The sequence below is a fragment of the Peromyscus californicus genome, unplaced genomic scaffold (genome assembly GCF_007827085.1).
Source record: "Peromyscus californicus insignis strain IS unplaced genomic scaffold, ASM782708v3 Scaffold_6__1_contigs__length_162567912, whole genome shotgun sequence".
Classification (NCBI taxonomy): Eukaryota; Metazoa; Chordata; class Mammalia; order Rodentia; family Cricetidae; genus Peromyscus; species Peromyscus californicus.
In genome coordinates this window covers 114,764,367-114,784,867 of record NW_026294584.1, presented here as the reverse complement: position 1 = coordinate 114,784,867, position 20,501 = coordinate 114,764,367, and the positions used below count along the sequence as shown (strand labels likewise).

Genomic DNA, 20,501 nt, shown 5'->3' with positions numbered 1-20,501 from the left:
ACTTCTCTCATTTTCTGCCAGTTAGCGTGGACAGAGTGGCTGCACAGGAACATAATGCTACAGGAGGCTCAGCATCCGGCCGCCAGCTCAGGTGCCTCCGTGCCAAGTGCCTTACTGCTGGAGAAGGCCTGTAGTAACCAGTGTAGCTTGATGCCTATTGACCATTCACTGTGGTCATGGTAAGGTGTCACTCAGCAGACACTCTTCCTTGCCCTGTAGTGCTAACAGGTGGCTGTCAGCTCTTTAACCCTTGGTTCAACCCAGTCCGAGGGGATGATTGACAGAAGGAAGCACCAGAGGGCAAAGTGAATAGGAAAAGAACAGACAGACAAACCCCACAAAGCAGAGGAGCCACTGGACACACACAGTCTGGGTCCAGCAGGTTTCGGAGCAGAGAGCGCTCACAGCCCCAACACCTCCAAAGGCTTAGCAGGAAGTCACAGAACATCTTACTGCTCTTAATAGAGAGGGCCAGGCTTCAAGCAAAAAGTTCATCTGAGTTCACTTGGCTTTCAGAGGGCAGAGAATTATGCAACCTATTTTAGAAAAAGTCTCATCAAAACAGAGTCAGAAATTGACAGAAAGCTTTGGGTAACATGTTAAAAAGGGTAAAATTACTTATCTGGAAAATTCATTTGGCTTGAACACTCTGTTTATTGAGTCCCCGGCTAAATGTGATGCAGCTCTGGCAGAGTCTGTGCCGACTTGACTTTCCCCAGCGGTCCCCATGGAAGCAGTCACTTACAAGTCCCTATCTTATCCGTAACTCACAGCTAAAGTGATGGGCGCTTAGATGTGGCCAGACTGGCTTGGAGTTGCTTACTCATTCTTGCCTTTTCCTCCTCTTCCCCTCAGATGACGAAGTCATAGGGGTCAGTGTGAGTGTTCGGGACCGAGAGGATGTCATCCAGGTCTGGAATGTCAACGCCTCATTAGTGGGTGAAGCTTCTGTGCTCGAGAAGATCCATGAACTCCTGCCCCACATATCTTTTAAAGCAGTGTTTTATAAACGTAAGTGGCTTCATTTCCAATCACTGTTTTCAAGGTTCTTCTACCAGACTTCTAGAGATAGAAGCACATTGCAGATGAGGTGAAGGCAGAATCACTCGAAACTCTATTCCTGCAGAAAACAGTTCAACACAATGCTCTTTAGTGTTCTTTTAATCAAGCTTAGTTTCAGAAATTAAAATGAGGTTTTGTTCTTGCCTAAGTACATGGATCCAAAAAGCAAATACACATTGTATTTGTTATTTTAAAAATTTAAACCTACACTTAAATTTGTGAGAGATAATCATATCCTATTGGAAATAATAATAGGAAACAAACACACACCAAAAAATCAGTCAGTGAAATGGGAGGCAGATGGTCAATCATCCCTTCCTGCACAGAAACTTACACTGTTTAACATCTGTGTTTATGGGGGAACTCAGGTATGATTGACACTTCTACCTAAATGACACTTCCTCATTATGGTGACTGTGGCAGAGTCACCAAGAATTCACATGCAACGGTACATACAACTCTTGGTGTGAACAGGTGTGTGGACCCATTGTTTCCATTGTGGTTTGTGTTCATTGCTTTCGTGTGCTCTCTAGAGACAGTCATCTTTTCCATAACGAAAACATCTTAGCACTTTTGACCTGGTGTTTGGTAGTTCAAATGGTGGGTTACACGTTCAATAGTGAGTTAAAGGAAATGATTGACAGCCCCACACACATTGCGATGGATTTTCTCTGTCCCAAATCGTTCTGGTAGTCACTAACCCATTTTTTTCTTACTGTTGTATTTCATTGACTCTAAGGTGCTCTTGCACATAGTACATCCTATTATCTTAGTATTTAAAGAAAGAAAATAACAAAAGGTTTTCAGTTAAACCAGGATGCACCGTTGACTCTAGAGGTTTTGAGATTCGCAGGGGACAGAGCACGGGGCATCTTAGAATCTCTGAAATATACTTCATCATTGTCTCACTAGTCCTGGTCCTTGTCAAGAGGCTAAACAAATTCCAGTTTTGTGATTGCCCTTGTGTTATAGCACATATGAAAACTCAGGCCTCCCTGGGAGGAGTCTTGTAGCCATCATCCGAGAATCAGGATCCACACAGAGAAATGGATCCTGCACTCTGCACTTAGAGGGTGCTGATCCTCTCTGCACTGTAATAGAAAGCTTAAAATGGAAGAGACAGAAAATGCACACTGAAGAGTTGCTCTTGGCTGTGCAGTGTGGAGACAGGACAGGCACATGGATACCATTAATGCTCCATAGGGACATGTCAACTGTAGTTCACCCCAGATATCAAAAGGTCTCCAAAGTGTTTTCTGATTTCCAGTCCACAAGAGTAACTGGCAAAAACTACGGAAGGGAGTGTGAGTCAGTGCCGAGTTCAAGTGGGCCCACACTTGAGTCTGCCCTCTACTTGACTCCGAGGAGGAGAAAGCCATTGAGAGTCGCAGGGTTTTTACCACACTTCACCGCTGTGTCCCTGAGCAGTTTCACTCTCTCTCACCTGTGTCCAGAAGGTCTCAGATGATCTCCAAGGTTCCTTCTTCTTTACAATTCTGTGAACAAATTGACAGCTAACCAACTGGTCAGCAGCTCAGCATGAAGTCAGGATCTACTTAGGTCATTAGGCTCCAGCTTTAGGGCCAAGGCATAGTCACGTAAGAATGACCAAGGGCAGAGGATTCACTGCTTAGCTGTTGGGGTGGCTGACAGGCGGTGTGGGGGTGTGGGGCACCAAGCAAAGAGAAAGGAAGTTGCACTCAGGCCAACGGAGTGGGAGCTGAAGAGACACCCTGAAGGCAGTTGACATTGTCAGGTGTGTGAGTCAGAAGGAGCTAGCTGCAGCTCGAGGCCGAAAACTGCTTTTTAATGACACACTTGAGCATTTAAAAGCTCAGAGTGTGCAGTTTAAAACTCGGAATGCGCTGCGTTCGACATGCAGCAGGTTGTCCTCTACTTGGCATGGTTACCAGCGTGTGTTACAGAAGTGACCTGGAAAAATGAGAGCTGGACAGAAGCTGGCTCACAGGGTGAGGGGCAGCCCTGGGTGAGCCAGTTCATGCCACCTTTGTCTTCACAGGGTCCTGGTGCTCTGGGGTTTGTAGAAGCTAGCTGGCTAGATGACTGGAATGCCGGGAGAATCCCAGGATACCCAGTCCTGGCCTCCAGTGGGCAGATGAGGAACTGGACATTGGCACTTAATGTGATTTCCATCCAAGATTGAAGATTTGAGGGAGAAACTCACAATTTACACACACCCCCTCCCTGGTTCCATTAAGTTCCTTGGAAAGCTGAGGGACAAAGGCCTTTCTCTAGTGTGAGCACTGTGTAGAACAGGGATTGGAAAGCCAGGAACTGAAACTGAGCCAGCCTCTCGGCTCCCGCCCCCACCCCACACCTCAGTCTTTCCATGGGAGTGAAGCATATGATTGGGAAAAAGTGAAACTGTTTTGTGACACATGAAATTATATCAGTACCAAGTTTCTGTAGCTTGGTTACGTGAAGAAGCACTCATTTGTGTCTGTATTTTGTGTAGCTTCTTCATCAGTCAGGAATTGCATGAATTACTACTAAAAGTCCACTGACTCCTGGATCTGAGAAGTCCTCTAATTTTTTCCCAGTTGTTCCAGGGGTGGCCAATGGCCTTCAATGCCCAGATGCTCACGGTACTGCAATGTATCTGCTGGCTGTTAACTTCTGACCACTGACACTGCAGTGTTTCTGCTGTGGCTATCCTGACCCCACACACCTAGAGATAAGGAAAATCTTTGCATCACTACTGCCTTTGGATTTATAATTTGCAAATCAGCATGGCTGTCGTTTTGTGGTTCCTCAAATTGGCCCTGAAACATAGTCTATTTCACTGAAGACCAGTCTATGTTTTATTTGGTGTCTGCCATAAGACATCTTTATTAAAGATAGGAATAAGGGCTGAGGAGCTAACTCTGTAAGGGGACCTAAGTTCAATCCCCAGAACCCACATTTAAAAATAGCTTGGGCTAGGGCCTGAGGAGAGGGCTCAGAGTCAGTGAGCTCGGTTTCCAGCACCATGACAGGTTGTTTACAGCTGTCTGAAACTCTAGGTCTAGGTGATCTGACACCCAGTTCTGGACTCCACAGGCACCCACCCTCATGTGCACACCCCCACACGAGTACATATAATTTAAAAATAAATCCCTAAAGAAAATGGCTAGGGCTGGAGAGATGGATCAGTTGGTAAAAGCACTTGCTGTGTCAGCATGATGACCTGAGTTCACATCCCAGCATCTGTGTGAAAAGCCGGGCATTACCACACACACTGTAACCCTAGCACTGTATAGGCAGAGACAGGAGGCTCACCAGTGCTTTCTGGCCCTAAGCCTGTCCCAGGTTCAGGGAGAAAGCCTGTCTCAAAGGAGTATGTCAGAGGTGACAAAGCAGGACACCCAGTGTCCTTCCTCAGCTTCTAGACATGAGGCATAGGTATGTGCACCGGTACAATCAGGTGCTCATGCAGCATGTATGCACACCACACACACGCGCACACACACACACACACACACACACACGCGCGCGCAGCGCGCGCGCGCGCACGCTAACACACACACACACACACATAAACCAAATACATATGCAGATACACACATGCACGTCACATCTGCATACACGTATACACACACATATATATGTAGACACACACCTACAAAAAGCAGAGAGTGGTGGTATCTACTTATAATCCCAGTACTGGGGAGGTAGAGACAGGTGGATCTCTGGGGCTTGCTGGCCAGGCTAGTCTTTAGCAAGTTCCAGGCCAGTGAGAGATCCTGTCTCAAAACATGAGATAGATAACATCTGAGGATCAACAGCCGAGATTATTCTCTGCTTCCCTCCCTCCCTTACTCCCTCCCCCCCACACACACACATACACTACTCCCTACACATGCATGTGTACCTGCACATGCAGAAACATACCCAAATAAAGTATTTTAAAAATTCGATACTTAGAAAGTTGATGTTGTTAGAGATGTGTAATTAAACTTGGGCGGATATTAGGTCACCAGTCCTAGTCACCCTGGGAGTTACAAGGTGCATCTTTCCCAGTGGTTTATCTAGATGAATTGCTGCTTGGAGTAGCTCCCTGGGACGGTCTTGAAGGACAGCTATCCCGCCATCCTCTCCCTTGGTAGTCTATATTAAAAACAAGAATAGGAGGAGATATGGAGGTGAAGTGGAGCACTCAGCTCTGTCTCCCTTTATTGCCTGGATGAGCAAGTGGATGCAGTTGGGTTGAATAGCCCCGGATGTATTAGACCTTGCCTCATAGTGACATCTAGACACCCTCAACTCAAACTTGGCCCTTTGCATTACAGCTAATATTGTGTGTCTCATGGGCCTCCCATTTCTTGTCTTCCAGTTTAAAAAATTTAAGTTTTTGAAAAGCGTAATTTTTATTGTCAGTTTCCTAATTAGTAATTCCACAAGACAAACTATGAAACCCCTGAGGTGTGGGGTGAGGGTTGGGGAAAATAATAGAAGCATTATTTTATGAAACTTAGTTTCCCACAGAAGGTGTTGAGAAGCAGGGGGCATAATGTAATCCACCACCCCCTCTTGCATGGTTCTGTTTTGTTTTGTGTTATTTTATTCTTGAAGGTAGACTCGTGAATGGCTCTGTCTTGGGTCATAGGTTCCCCCCTTCCCATGCATTCTTGTGGGGCTCATTTTCCCTGTAGCATTTGCCTAGAGCCCAGCATACTCTCCTCATCAGCTTGTGTGGATGAGTCATCCCCTCGAGGCACCGCAAGAAGAAGCAGGCAGCATGCCCATAGCTTGTTTATTCCTTGTTTTAATTTTCATTATTACGTTTCTCAGGAAATGCATGCCTTAGCTAACAGTTACTGGCAAGAAAAAAAAAAGAAAGAAAGACAGACAGAAAAGGTATTTGAGTTCTTGCCAACATCTGGGGAAGCTGAATGAGATGCCTAGAGGGGGTTGGCCCATCCTTTGCTTAAAGTTTTCTTTCCTTCTTTTCCTTTTTGTTTTTTTCTGTCCTTTAGCCCATGAAGAGCATCATGCTTTTGAAGGTGGACGTGGAAAACACTAATTGCACTCTGTAAAGAATTCTTTATCCTTTGCTGATTGGTTTTGGAAACGGTCTTAACAGGAGGGAGAGTGAAGAGAAGACTTGCCGAAGCCCGATGCTGGTCCATTTAGAGTGGGTTTCTGTCCTGGCAGACTGGGCGGTTAGGACTCCGAGTGGCAGGTGTGGTTGGGGAGAGTCTGTGGGTTTCTGCCATCATATCACTTGGGTGTTTTTTTGTTATTTTTTTAAAGAAAACTTTTTTTTAAAAGCTTTCTAAATTCTCTGTTCTTTGCACTCTTCCCCCTCCCCATAAGGGTCCTTATTCAGGGTAATTATTGTTTTCTGCACACCCTTTCATTGAGGCATAAGAATTGGGTCTCCCCTTCAGTAGTTCTCCTGTACCTTGTTAAGGAACATCTGCATAATCGCCACGGGACTGCCTGTGAAGCCACAGGGCACCAGGAGGAAGCCTAGCCTAGCAAACCCCCCTGTCTGATAAATTGTTGTGACACTTGCCTGCAGACTGTGAGCTGGGCATTGTTTCTTTTGAGTGTGTGTTCCATAGAAACCGTATTCCTTGACAGCACGCACATCTTAAACCCTTTTTAAAAAGCACTATAAGGAAAAGAAATTATTGGTTTGCCTAACATGAAATCTTTAATCACAATTGAGTGTCAGGCTCAAAATCAAACTCTAGGATTTGGGGGCCCACTGTGCAAGTATTTCTAACCAGAATCCCAAGCTGGCCTTTTCAACAGAAGCCCCGTGATTTGTCCAGAGAGGAAACCTGATATTTCGGATTCACAGAAGAGGCCCTGTTTATTACTTGTGTGGAATGGAGTTTCTTCCTAAGTTTCCGCATGTTTACCCACTTAGAACCTTCCACATCAATTCTCACACCTTGTGTTAAGTGATCCCTCTTTCCTGCCCCGGTCATGTGTCTTTTCTGAAAATCGATGGCCTTCCAGCGTGGCCATCATTTGCACACTGTTTCAGGAAGCACAGTTGAACTTGAGTGCATCTCGTTCCTATTAACTGTGCTATTAGATGTTGGATGAGACTACCAAAGAAATAGTAGCTTCAATAGAAGAAAACCTTTCAGAGTATTGTAGCTCCTCCCCGGTGTTCCTGCTCCCTTTTAACTTTGCCCCACCTCCCGGTGATATTCCCTGTGAAAGGGCCTCCCTCCTCTTGGCTTGGACTCAGGGCCATTGGACCAGTGTGGGTTCTATATTTCTCAAAAGGGCAAATTTTTAATTCCTCTTGCACTGTTGGCCAGCGGAGAGATGGGGCTGCTCTAAGCCTCCCACATGGACTTGTAACTAACATTCCCCGTTTAGATATTTTAAATGGCTCTCAGTAGCATCTGTTTATAAGAGTCGTGGCCTCCACTTGCATTGCTAAACACTCAGCCAAAATAATTAGCTGTCAGAGTTTAGAAAGTACTTCTCTTCTGAACCCAAGCCCCTCGACAGTTTCACTCATTAAAGTGTTGGATACTTCCAGAAAAATCCCAAGACGTGTTTGTCTAAATGACGTGTACCTCTCTGAACAATTTCTAAACTTGTTTTAAAAGTATAACTCAAGGATTTAAAACTTATTCTGGACATGAATTGAAATTCCTTTTTATAAGTATTTTTCTGATAGATTAGCAAAAAGGATATAACTGACTTCCTTATTATAATTGTCATATATATATTTCCATTAGTAAATAAATTTTGAGGAATTTTTATTTTTGAACTTTATTTAAAACATTTGTGATGACATGTTCAATTTTTGCATGTATGTAGCTTTTGAAGTAAAAATAAAATAAAATAAAATAAATAGGAATGTTAGGCTCACGTTAATGCTTTCGAGTTTCTATTGTTCATGAACATGAAACATGACAAGCACACAAAATAGATTTTCATCCCAGTGAACTTCTGCAACTGCTTCTCTTTGGAAAACACTAAACATGAGCCGTATTTAGCCCGCCTAATGTTCAGAACCTGTCATCTGGATTACTTTGAGTGGATTTTGTCAAATTTGGCTTTGGAAATGGTTTTAATTGAATATTTAGTCATAATTGACTTTGTGAGAACTAAGCTGACTTAAGCAGTTGAAAGCCTTTCATTGTCCTCCTTAAAGAAGCCGATGCTCTGGGAGATAGGGGGCAACATTTGGGGGCAGGTGACTCGGTGTCAGAGCAGTTCAGCCAGTTGGCCGCTGCTGGGGCAAGTAGCGACTCCAGTAGAATCTTGGTCCTTTAACGGAGTCCTGCGGGTCTATCCCTGTCTGCTCTGCAGAGAGCCACACAGAAGCCAAGGGGCTCGCTTCCTTATCCAGTAACTCTTCAGTCTGTGAGGCAGAGCCAGGAAATCCGGTAGAAACCAGTGCGTTTTCTCCTCCATCCTATCATCCCTAGATTGCCATGTTACAGGCTCTTGTTTACATTGGGAAAGATGCACCCACGGGATCAGGCCACACAGTAGTCGTGAAAGACTTGTCCTTGAAGCCTTTCTGTGACCTTTGCAAACACTTTCGGAAGGTTTTTAGGATGTGCTCTTTTACGTCTGCTGTCTGTTTCTGAACTGACCCAGCAAACCTGCAATGCTGTAATTTAACTCATGGTTCCCCTGACAGAGAACAAACACGAGAAGAAAAACAAGACTCCGAGAAACCATGAGGTCAAGTTCTAGACTTCCCTTTGCTTTAGCATGTCTACACTGTACGTGCAGTCATAAAACTTCACGGTTGGAAGGCACGTTAGATGTAATTGCATCCGGTAGACACAACATACAATATAGTAGTTGAGCCTTGACTGAACTTGTCCCAGTTTGAAGGATGGAGATCAAGCCATCAGGAGAGCTGGGCACTGAAGTCTGTGAACAGTAATCTACACATAGGGAAGACAGTCCTGTCTGTCAGCCTATCCTCCCCACCAAGTCACCTCTGACCCACTCAGGCTATAGTAACAACATGTACTCAGACTTCCTCATGTCAACGGCTGCTTGTTCCTTCCCATTCACTCCCCTGACTGACTGGCATTAGATTTGGGGTCTAGAGACCACTGTAGTGTGACAGGAAGTGGGTCTCTGCTGTCGGATGCTCCATTCCCCGAGTATCCCAACTTTCCTCCTTACACAAACCTGACAGCACTCACAATGATCACATGGTGGCGCTGCCTCCCAGCTGATGGCTCTGGACCAGAGGCAGGATGAGTCCTGCTATGTGTGGGATTATTTTAAGATCTTGCTACATGCTGCAATAGAACATTACAAAACTTGCTTTACATACAAATCATATTTAGCGATAGACATTTAATTCTCATATGCCTAATAAAAAATGAATCGCAGATAGAATGCTCCAGACACGCTTCTAAAGATCTCAGCTCCTAGCCTCTCCTTGGCCTTTGAAGTAGTTATAAAGAGAAAAAATAAACATAGGAATACAGGGAGTGTTTTATCAATATTTGATTAGCATGACTAATGATGACAAACTATTAGGATTCCTTTCTCTTTAGATAATTACAGAATTCCTTTAAGAATGCAAAGCTGCCCTTCTTCTTCCCTATATTAGATGAAAGTAGAGGACTGCCTGGATGTGGTTTGTTTCTTACTATTGAGATCACCTCAACTTACTCTTTAGAGTTTGGTGGCTCAGGGCTGTGTAAAGCCTGGATGGTTTCTCAAGAGCCAGGAAGAGTCACAGAGTAAAAGGGAAGAGGGAATGAATAGAAAAATCCCTTGGAAAATGAGCTACTAGGGCAGAAAGATGGGTTCCCTTTCACCCCCTCAAGGAAAAAACCCAAACTGAGTCCTTAACCATCTAACTAGACTACTGCAGGTTAGCTTTTCTGGGTTGGTTTGGTTTTTGTTTTGTTTTAAAGACTTCTTACATTTAGTTAATCTGCTGAGCCCAGAAGGCATCATCCTTCATGGTGCTGACAGAACTCAAGATTTAAAAGAAAACCCAAAGACATGGAATTTGAGAGTGGAAGGGACCTTCGAGATCATTCAGCAGTGTGTCTGACTGCTTAGTGCGCAGAAAGACCACTGGGGTGCTAACTTATCAAGCACATTCCTCAGCTGCCCCTGGAGCTTTGGGCATCTGCATTTTGAGCTAGCCCATGCAGGTCTTGAGACCTGACTTAGAGAACCTCTGATTACATCCAACCTCTGCATATGGCAGGTGAGGAACACCCACCCAAGCTCTCCCAGACACCCTGATAGGAGGGTAAACACCAACACTCTTGGGGAAAACCATTACTACTTAAATAGAAGATACTCATAAATAAGAACTTTGTGGCTAAGATCACAGCAATCATAAGTAGCCCATTTCTGGAAGTTCATAATATAAACCTTTAATACAGAGCCATGGCTTTTCTCTTTTCTAAATAACATTTCAGCCTGTTAAGAGAAGAAAAATTAATGTTCAGAAAAAAAGTAGCTACTCCATATGTGCAGTAACTACTTTTCTATAATGTCTTATGGCGTCTGGGGTTCAGCATCATTGAACAAGATTAAATGAATGTTACAGAGCTATAAAAGTGCATGTAAAATACCGCAAAACTGTTCGGAGGACTATCAAAGTAGCCTGGGAATGAGTTTCCACTAAAATTAATTGTCACTTTCTAAACGTAGCTTAGCCAAGCTGTTACTAAACTGAAGGGAGTCTTTAATACATCCAAGTGTTAAAAAGAATCAAACAGGCATTCCCCAGAGCATGTGGATGGTAAGCATAGGTCATCAGGAAGTCAATACTTCTTTGTCCATCATTGCTACTGAAATTTATAGTCTCATTGTATCTGTGTGTGTCAGATGTGCTTCTTAGAATATCCAATAAACTGACCTTTGGATATTCTATGCTCTGTGTCCTTCTGAAGTCATGGGTTTGCAGGAATGTGTGTTACATGTTACAGTTTTGGTTGCTGCCTCAACAACAACAACAAAACAACAACAACAAACAATTGACTCATTCATTTAATGAAACACATTTCCAGATTCAACTTGGAACATTAAGGTTGGATGTTTTTTCTTGAACATCTGTTTGGGAAGAAGTGTTTGATTTGGGATTTGTTAAACTGGCAACTTTGTGTTACAAAAGTGATCCTGAAATCAGTGCTTCTGAGTTTCTGGTGGGTAATTAATGTATCTATTGTCTTGTTACGTGCAAAGAAGCAGTTTTTATTCCAAGTGTAAAAAGGAAGAACAGAGTGTAGTTTTATCACTATATAATGAATGAGAGCTATTGAAGACTTTGAATCCATTAATACACATGTAACAGGCTATTCTCAAGCGCAGATGTTTTGGGAGTGAATATTAAATTCCCTTCAAATTTCGCAGACTGTAACCAGGTAACGGGGCTTTCCACCACTGTATGTGTTTTTAAGCCCTGTGGATGCTGGCTCCATGGTATTCACTAACCCTAAGTCACCATGACCTTGCATGTACCCTCTGGGAGCATCTGTTCCCATTGAATTAGTACACAAGAGAATTTCAAATTTACACGTGTTGCACACACTTCAGCTGGAGGCCTCTAGTAACATTTGTCTCACGTTTAAAAGCTTATCAGTTGGCTTGAAAGTGATTCATTCTTTCAAGCCGTCTTACCTGTGTAAGCCAAACCAGGTTTGCTTGCCTCATGTTTCAGATGTACTTGCACCCCTCCCCCCTCCTCCACCACCCCATTTTATACCATCTGTGCCCTGTGCAGTCTGGGACCCCTTCACATCTGGCTACAAGCTGGTGTAATGCCCTTCCTTTTGATCTGGTCTCATCTAGTGATTTGCTCAGTATTTTTAAGGTCAGACTGAAAACTTTTTCTGTTCTAGTTATTTTTTATTTTATATCTGTGTGTGTTTGATGTTCAGATACATGTGAAAGTTGCTTCTATAAGCCAGTAATTTTTATTCCAGCCTCTTGCAGCGGTGAGGTAAGTTGAGCCTGTGTTCTTCTCGTCAAAATGTAGGGATTTATATGTTTGGTGCAAATGTTTATTTTTACCGGAGTCTTTGCTGTTATTGCATCTGGGACTCTATGGCTATGAATTTATTATGTTCCTTCTTTTTTTCAAGAAAAGAATTTTAGAGTGTGCTTAAGAGTTACTGTTTGTCGGGACTTGATTTTGAGATCTTTGCTCATCTATAGCCACTAATTCTTACTCTAGATTTGGGTTCTCGTCATACAAAAAAAAAAAAATACTTTTTCACCTTCTGGGTTTAAAATCTCATGCAGTTGCATTATTTTAATCTTAACCTTGTTTCAAATATATGTCTGGTGGTGGTCATATCCATGTTTATTCCAGCACAGTGCTCTATTGGATGGCTCTAATGTGCGTGGAGCTCCTTCTCAGTGCTCAGCATGTAGCAGATTCTAGGTGACTCCTTGTTTCTGGTTTATGGAATGAATGCAGTTGCTATAGGACTCATCTTGGCCTCATGGAAAACATTACGCATATTCAAATTCCTTTTTTTTTTTTTTTTAGCCTTTTATTCAGAATAGCTTAAGTACATTAAGTCTACTACTTTTGTTTCTCTTTGGGTGCTACAATGTGTCCATGTGGTTGGTTCAGTTGTCCCACCTAAGGAAGCAAAATGAATTGTTTCTTCCTTTCTGGTTGCATAATGCATCCCCTCCAGAGCAAAGAGAAACAAAACAAACCTGAAAACTCTGTGTCTTCTATTCATCTCTATGCTTTCCTGTCTTCCTACAGGAGCAAGCAATTCAAGATTATGAGTGTGATGCCCAATTAATTTTAACACGGCAGATTTAATGAAATCTGTGAGGGGCAGGGCATAACACAGAAGACTTTAGAATGTCATACTGCCTCCTCAGATTGGAGTCCGATTCCCATGGCTCTGCATGCTCTGTTGATGTTATCATCTAGCGGTTACTGATGTGCTTTTGAAGCTTGCTGTCGGTTGGTTGGTGTGTCAGCACAGGCTCTGCCTTCCCACCTCACGGACAGTGTTGGGAGGCTGAGACCATGCATGCATGCCTTCTCTTTCTCAGTGATTCTTTCAGTGTGATGATTACTGGTAAGAAAACAAAACAAAACAAAAGAAACTTTTAAGTGCTTTCACTAATGAATGCACTCAAAAATTTCTGGAATCCTACAGACTGATAGGTCTTTTGTTACAGAAAGAAAAGAAAACAGTAGCTTTTACAAGGCTCAGCAAGTTCAAATATATATCATTGAAATATATTTCTATTTCCCATCATCTGGCTAGGGTACGGTGCTGACTAGCTTATTTCTTGCCAGAGAAAATAAGTTTAAATCATAAGCATATTTAACTAGCAAGCATAAATCATAAGCCTTTCTAACCTAACCGTAAGCATGCTGAACTCTGCGCAGTTTGTACAGATGGTGTGGCTGACTCTGTACCCTCCCCACGGTGAGGATGTGGACAGGCTCCTACTCCCCAATTTCCTGTGCAGCTCGGGGAACTGAAACCATTTGTTTTACTGCACATGCAGGATTCTATAAAGTTTGGACCCAGAGCAAGGTTTAACATGATCCTCCTTTCATATTGAAGAATGATGGGGGTGAAGATGGACTCCCTCTGGAAGCTACATCCCCCAAATTCCCTAGTTACAAAGAACAAGATGCTGGTGTGTTGAACATGTCTTCTTAAAAAATAAAAACAGCATCATAGGGTCAAAAATGCTAACAGAGGTTTATGGGCTTCAAAGAGCAATTTCTAGGAGGTTGACTCCATGAAATTCTGCTTGTGTCTCGTAAGCCCTGGCTGACCCTGTGAGTCAGTGTCTGGGCAAAGTTTGACATGCCTTGGCTATAGTGTGGCTGTGTTCCTGTGCTCATAAATATAGTGTCAATAACAATATTAACATGTATTGAGTGGCATACCTTTAAGCGCATAGATGACTCTTCCATGCCATTACTCCCATTTTCTGTATGTGGACATGGAAGCTAAGACAGGTGAAGGAACTTGCCCAAGGTCACAAGTGAGTCCATTGCCGAGCTCCGACTTGTCTTGATTGTTCTCCTGAGTCACTTGGCTCTAGTTTGTTCTGATGCTAGGGCCTTGATAGAAACTGAAGATTCCCAAAGGCAAGAAGTTCGAGATTCCTTATCCCCCCCCCCTTTTTTAAGGGTCTGTAGCTTTAAGAAAAAGATGGAAAAGTTTCTGGCCTCATCCAAAATATTCATATTACGGATGGGGCAATGACCCAGAGGCATGAAGCGTCTGTCTGCTTAAGGTCACATAAGTATTGTGGAAGGGTCACAACTGGATCCCCAAACCTTCTGCCTGAAGAGCACGGGCCCAGCCTTTGCTGCCATCAATGCCTCACCCCCCAAAAGTACACATTTTCTCACCTGCCTTGAGCAGCAGATCCTTGTGAGCAAGTCAGTCTTGAAAATAGTTTCCATCCTGGGCCCCCTCCACACACTTGCTTATTTTCTCAAGGTTTTAACGGGGAATTAAAAACACTTACATTTGAAGCTTGCTTTTCTGTCTCACTTATTGAGTGCCCAATCTGTAGACACACATGCCTAACACTCTTCTCCGGAGAATGTACAAGAATAACACGTTTGACTGCTGTGGATGGCAGGTGAAAAAGAATTACTGCTGCAGCGTGTAGGCCCTTAAACATATTCACGGCCAACTCTGGATTATCCCAGCACAGATGGATCAGGCAAAACTCACTCTCCCACTGCTTACTGGTGACCTTTAGCTGTTTGTGTTTGTGAATGCTTCTATCTGAGACTAAAAAGAAGAACAGAGATGCTCCAACTTGATTTCTTGACCAGAGTACCATTGTCCCGATTAAAGTTTTAGCGGTTTTTCCACTTAAGGCAACGGGATGATCGCAGGAGACTCTGAATTGAACCCACCTGGGATGCACAACTTGGCCTTGGTTGTGAACCGTCCGAAAGCAAACTGGATGTAATGCAGGGAGCTTAATTATTGGGTTCAAATCCTATTAGCTGGTGCCTAGAGCAAGTTACTCAATTGCTCTGAGTCACAGTTTCCTCATCATTAGGAGGGAGAAGTCAGCTGCTTGGAAATAAATAACATAGGAAGGGAGCAGCCGGGGACTGCATTGGGTAGAGAATTAGCAGAAGGCGCTTCTCTGGGTTCGGCCCGGTGGTACCGAGAGTGGCTGATACAGGGAGGCTCGCTCACTTGACACTTGAGGTGCTGACCCAGCTTATCTGGTTAGGATACCACGAGAGTCTTTGGTACTCTGGCCAAACCTACAGATCACTGTGCCTGGTCATGCCATCTAGGGAAAACCAAATCGTCCCCTTCGTTGGGTTCTGTGTACCTGCTTTCCGAGTTGGTTTGCCAGGAGCAAGATTAAAACCTAAATGAGCTTTCCAGTGCATTATTTTCCAACAGCAATTATTGGCATTTCTTGGGAGTATGCAAAGGAAGTTCAGTATATGAAAAGGTTTTCTCGGCTGGACAAATGCATGGTAAAACGCAAGCCCTGTATTGTCCGCTGTGGATTATAGGCCCCCAAACGTGTGATTGTGAGACAACTGCTGGACGGTCGGTCTCCAGAGTTCTTTGTGTGATGTGAATGTTGTTATTACCATCGTCAGGGTGTATGCGTGTGTGGATATGCATGTGCATGCACGTGGAGGTGACAGAACAACCTTGGGTGGTTTTCTGGAGACTGGGTCCTTTCCTGGGACATGAGGCTGGCTGTGAGCCCCCTTGCATCTGCCAGTTGCTTTCTGCCCAACATGTACTACTTACTACACGTGGGTCTTTGTTGGGTGTCCTGGAGATCGAACCGAGGTCCGAAAACATGTATGACAAGTATTTTATGGACTGAGCCATCTATCCCCAGGCTCCTACGTGTGTTTATTTCAGTCACTGACAGCTTCCAGGAAAGCTGATGGACATTTCTATAGCACATTTCTCAATGCTATATTGACTCACTCCCTCATCAAGTGATTGCTGATCAGCTGTAGTGTGCTAGGCCCAGAAAACACAAACAGCACATCCTCTCTACTTCACGGAGCTTAGAATTTGGAGAAATATCCTTAAAATGGGGCCACTAGACCTAAAAAGGGGAAGAAATGAACTTAAACGTCTTGGAGTTCCCGTATGTGGCCTACAGTACAGACCCACTGAAATGTTTGAATGTTGTCATAAGCAAAGTTTACTTTTGTTTTCAATTCAAAATGGCCTTAGCTTTCTAAAGCTGAGTGAATTCACTAAGCTCCTTATTATTTTAGAATTCTCTAATAACAGTTTAGACACTGGAGTCAGAAACCACAAAGGCTGTTTGTAATTTGTTGGCGCTTCCCAGACCTCTTTAAAAGCCTAGCAAGCCCCTGACTTTTGCTCCCTAATTCACTGGGTCTTTATGTATACACCCGAGGGGTAACAGTCATAAAAAGGCCCATGCACCAGCATGTTAACAGTGGGGTTCTTACACTGAGGAATGTATCAAGATGGCTTACTCTGTAATTTTTAAAAGCCCTGTAACTCCTTATAAACCATACATAGCACCTGAACAAGAAATGTGACACGAAGTCCAGGCTTAACTATCTCAGGGTCACTACCTTACGCATTTCCAGCAAATCAGGAACTCCACTAAGTGCAGGTTAACAAGACCGGAGCATCATAAACGAGCATCTGCCCCGTGACCCAGTGGGAGACCCCTTCCATATTCATTCCGGAAGCACAGGCTGACACCGGTTCAGCCCTATGACTCTCCCGCTCTCAGCGGGCTTTTAAGTTTGTTGGGAGGTCACATCCTACCACCCCAAGGCTTTGTGGAGTGGCTTAACGTTTCCTAGACCTTCCTTGCTCTGTGTAGCCCTGATCACACCGTTTTAACAAAGACAGCAAAAGGGAGCCCTTGCCAGGGAGGAGCCCACTTAGACCACTTGCATGGAAAATGGTTTTGAAAGTAAAAGCAGCAGTGTCGATGTGAGCAGCCCAGAAGGTTGTGCCTCCGTGTGCTAGTCCCTGGGACACCACTGCTGCCTGTCGCCTCCTGACCTGGGCCTCCAGCCCAATCCTTCCACTTCAAAGGCTTGGCTCTGAGGGGATCACACATTTTGCTTGATGACAAATTAATCAAACTTGATTTCTTGGATGAGATAGATACTAAAGAGCTACAACTCCCCACGGGCCGAAAGTCAATACGGCCCTTCTGGCTCCGATTAAAGTAACAAAAGGATATCTGAGAGCCATCTTCCTCCCAGCCTGGGCTGAGGGCTGGAGCTGAAAGGCAACAGGACTTGTAAAGGAGAAGGGCCTTATTAAAACACTTTTCAGCTGTGGCCAAGTGCATGGCAAGCCCTCCTGATGACTTTGAGAGATGCCCACCTCTTCTTCAGAGCAGCGTTTCCGCTTTGAGCAACCTAGAGGAAGCAGTATATTAAGCGCCTGAAATGTTTATGGATCGCCCCCTTTTATGTTCCTGCCGTGAAGATGAGTTTAAAAAAGGAAAAGAAATCGGCCTGGGAGATCTGGCAAATGTTAGAGATAGCTCAAGTTTGGATAAGTAAATTTACTTCCACGGGGCTTAAAAAAAGAAACTCCCAGAGTCCAGGGAATTATTTATGTACCTGTGAAGGCAGGCCTGGGACAAGGTGAAGTGGTAAGCCTCGGAATGCAATCACCGCAGCCCACTCACGTGAGGGAGCAGAGGAGCCTTCTGCTAAATCGGGGAGCTCAGGATTTCAACGCAAAACCCTCTTAGCAGCTCTGTCATCCGCCTGTTGTGTGGAGCATCCAAGGACATCTCCTGCCTCCTTCGTGTGATTGCTCTGTGTTCTATATTTAGAAGAATGGCTGCTGCACAGAATATGGTCCCCTGACTGTTCTGGGGGTGCTTTATGCCCTTTCCCGAAAGACTTCAGAAAAGGGGGTTCCTACCTTCGTAGCACATGGCAGTGAAGGTCCCATAGGTGGTCCCTTTAATAAGCAGGTAGAATGCACCAGTCTGCGTAACAGTGAGTTCCTGTTATATAGGACTGACTTGAGGGCAGCCAAACCCTTGCCAGCAGCAGGCACAGGCCGGTACCGCAGGGACACTCCAGGGATGGTTGTGAACCCTGAAGGAGGCAGTGAGGTCATAAGGACCCGATGCTTCTCGTTCCTGACATTTGTCTTGAAGATTCTTCCCCCAAGTATCTTTCTGTTCCTGACTGCGGTGCCCAAAATGCTTGTGCCATTCCAGAATGCTTAATAACTTAAAGCTGTGTTTCAGATTCAGACAAAGAGCAAAATACATGGAGTTCGGCCCCCCTCTCCCTGTGAACTCCTCCAGCACCATCTTGCCTGGTTCTCTGACATGTGTGTTCTGTGCTGTGGCCACCCAGCCCCATGTCCCTCTGGAGCCCTGGCCTGGATCCCCAGCTGTGTGCCCTTAAGGAGACCCTGGGGAAAGCCAAGAACCTCCTTCAAGCCTGTTCTGTGCTCTAATGGGGAGCGTCCTTCCTTTCTTATAATACAGGGAGATTGGGTTTTCCTATGGCCTCCACCATGGCCTCTGACCTATTCTACATGTGTGTGACTTTGTCATTGTGGTCCTGAGCATATCGTTCCCAGGCCTTGGTCACAGTCCTGCTCATTCACAGCCCTTCACAGAGCTGGTTGGTGGTGGACAGAGGAGCTAGCTTTCCCCAAAGCTCCTCAGAGATCTGCTTTGAGAAACCCACCCAGATGAGCGGAGCTCTGAGCTCTGCCTGAGGAGATCAGCTCCTCCCTCTCCCTCCGGTACCCTATCTCGTGAGGTCTGTGACTGTGACTGTGGTGCCTGGCTTCCCAAGCCTCAACTTACCCATCTGTAAGAGGATCACGGAATGTCGCCATCATGGAGGGTGAGAGGAACTACCTAAACCCCGGAAGGCCTTGAGCCGACCACTCCAAGCTGGCCATGCAGGTCTGAGAATCAAAACCTTGGTGCCAAAGTTCTCTGGTCACATTCCACTTTGGTATTAGCTACCTGACTGGTTATTTTAAGCTCTTATTCTGAAGCAGAGTCCAGATACTAACCCCCTTTCCCACAAAAATTCTTTTTATAAGGGCAAAAATAATACCTGCTTGTTTTCATAATTACGAACAATAACCATGGCTAACACCACATTTACTCCCCTGTCTCAGCCCCCACCCCATGTTAAAATTAATTCCTAGGCTGTTGAGATATATGTGGTTGAAATTCCAGCATTCAGAATACTAAGGCAGGAGCTTTGAAAGTTCAAGGCCAGTCTGGGCTATCTAGGAGATCATGACTCAAAGATCAGAATAGATTAAAAAAAAAAAAATAAATCCAAAGTGATATTCATAGGAAGCAACAAGTCCTGTGACTATGTTAAGATATGGAAGGGCCAGGGTAAGGAAAAGACATAAGAAGAAACACTAAAGACATAAATAAATAAATAAATAAATAAATGAACGAATGAACGAATGAATGAATAAATAAATAAATAAATAAATTGTTATTTATTAGGCCCTGTCCAGGTGAGACTGCAGACATAGTTTATTAGCAACACCTGTCTCCTCCCTGCGTTTTAGCTGTTCTTTACTGGAAAGGCAGCCATCATGTTTCCTGTCAGGGAATGGGGTGTCTCCCCCACACTCAGAAGGCTGAGAGGTAAAGAGTCCCGGGAGTGCTGAGGTCAGCCAGCACCTTTATCAGGGCACATTCATTGTCTTCCCACCAAAGTTCAGAAAACCGTTCGTCCTCAAAGCTTCACTGGAGGCTGATGGGTTCAACCTGGGGGAGTCCTGTCGCTGTTGTCCTGTGTCCTGCAGCGTGGCCTCTGGTTCTTGTGCTGATGTGACAGAGTTGTGCATTAGAAACAGTTGCCAGTGGAAGTGTTTGCTTGTTCTTGAGTCTGTGTCAGATTCCAAGAGTAGACAAATGGGAGTTAATAGCTTTGATTTCTCTCTCCCGCGCCCCCCCTTTATGTTCTGCTAAATAGGCTGTTGTGTCTCTTTGCTCTGGGATGGGGGAGGCTCAGTGGCCCTAGGATGTCAATCAAAACGAAAGAACTAAGATTGATGGGCGTCAGGACTGATTCGATGGGAATGTTCTCAGATGCCAATGGCATCGATGACTTCTCCAGACTGTGCCCTGACCTGGTCTAACAAGTCTCCACAGCCCCTTTGTCTACATAGTTTATTTAGTTTTAAACTCCTTTTGAAATCTCATGTGTTACAGACAAATACACGTAATTAGTTCAAAGATTGAACTGTTGGAGAACAGAATGTATTTGTCTGTGACAGTACAGGTTTTTAAAAGCAGATCCTGTGAGAAGTGACAGGTTTCCTATCTCTGATTTTTCTTACTTGCATTGTAAGAAGTTCACAATAGGTGACAAGTGTCTATTTTTAGCCTCGGTGGCAATCAATGCTCAGCTTCATTTTTAGCAGGTAAATAAAGCCCTGAGAACATCAGGTTCTTTGCAAGCCCCTCTCTTGTGCCTCCCATCGGAGTCTGCATGGATGACCTCAGCAGCA

The 20,501-nt window shown here is 44.4% G+C and overlaps 1 protein-coding gene across 1 annotated transcript in view; it reads left to right on the top strand.

Annotated features, from left to right (window-relative positions):
• Eif4e3 (eukaryotic translation initiation factor 4E family member 3) overlaps positions 1–7,905 on the top strand; it is a 43,196-nt gene extending 35,291 nt beyond the window's left edge. The window contains exons 6-7 of the mRNA XM_052722218.1: positions 856–1,011; positions 6,039–7,905. Of these exons, the coding sequence (XP_052578178.1) occupies positions 856–1,011; positions 6,039–6,085 (203 nt within the window). The 3' untranslated portion in view covers positions 6,086–7,905. The remainder of the gene's footprint in view (positions 1–855; positions 1,012–6,038) is intronic.
• Positions 7,906–20,501: the final 12,596 nt, after the last annotated feature.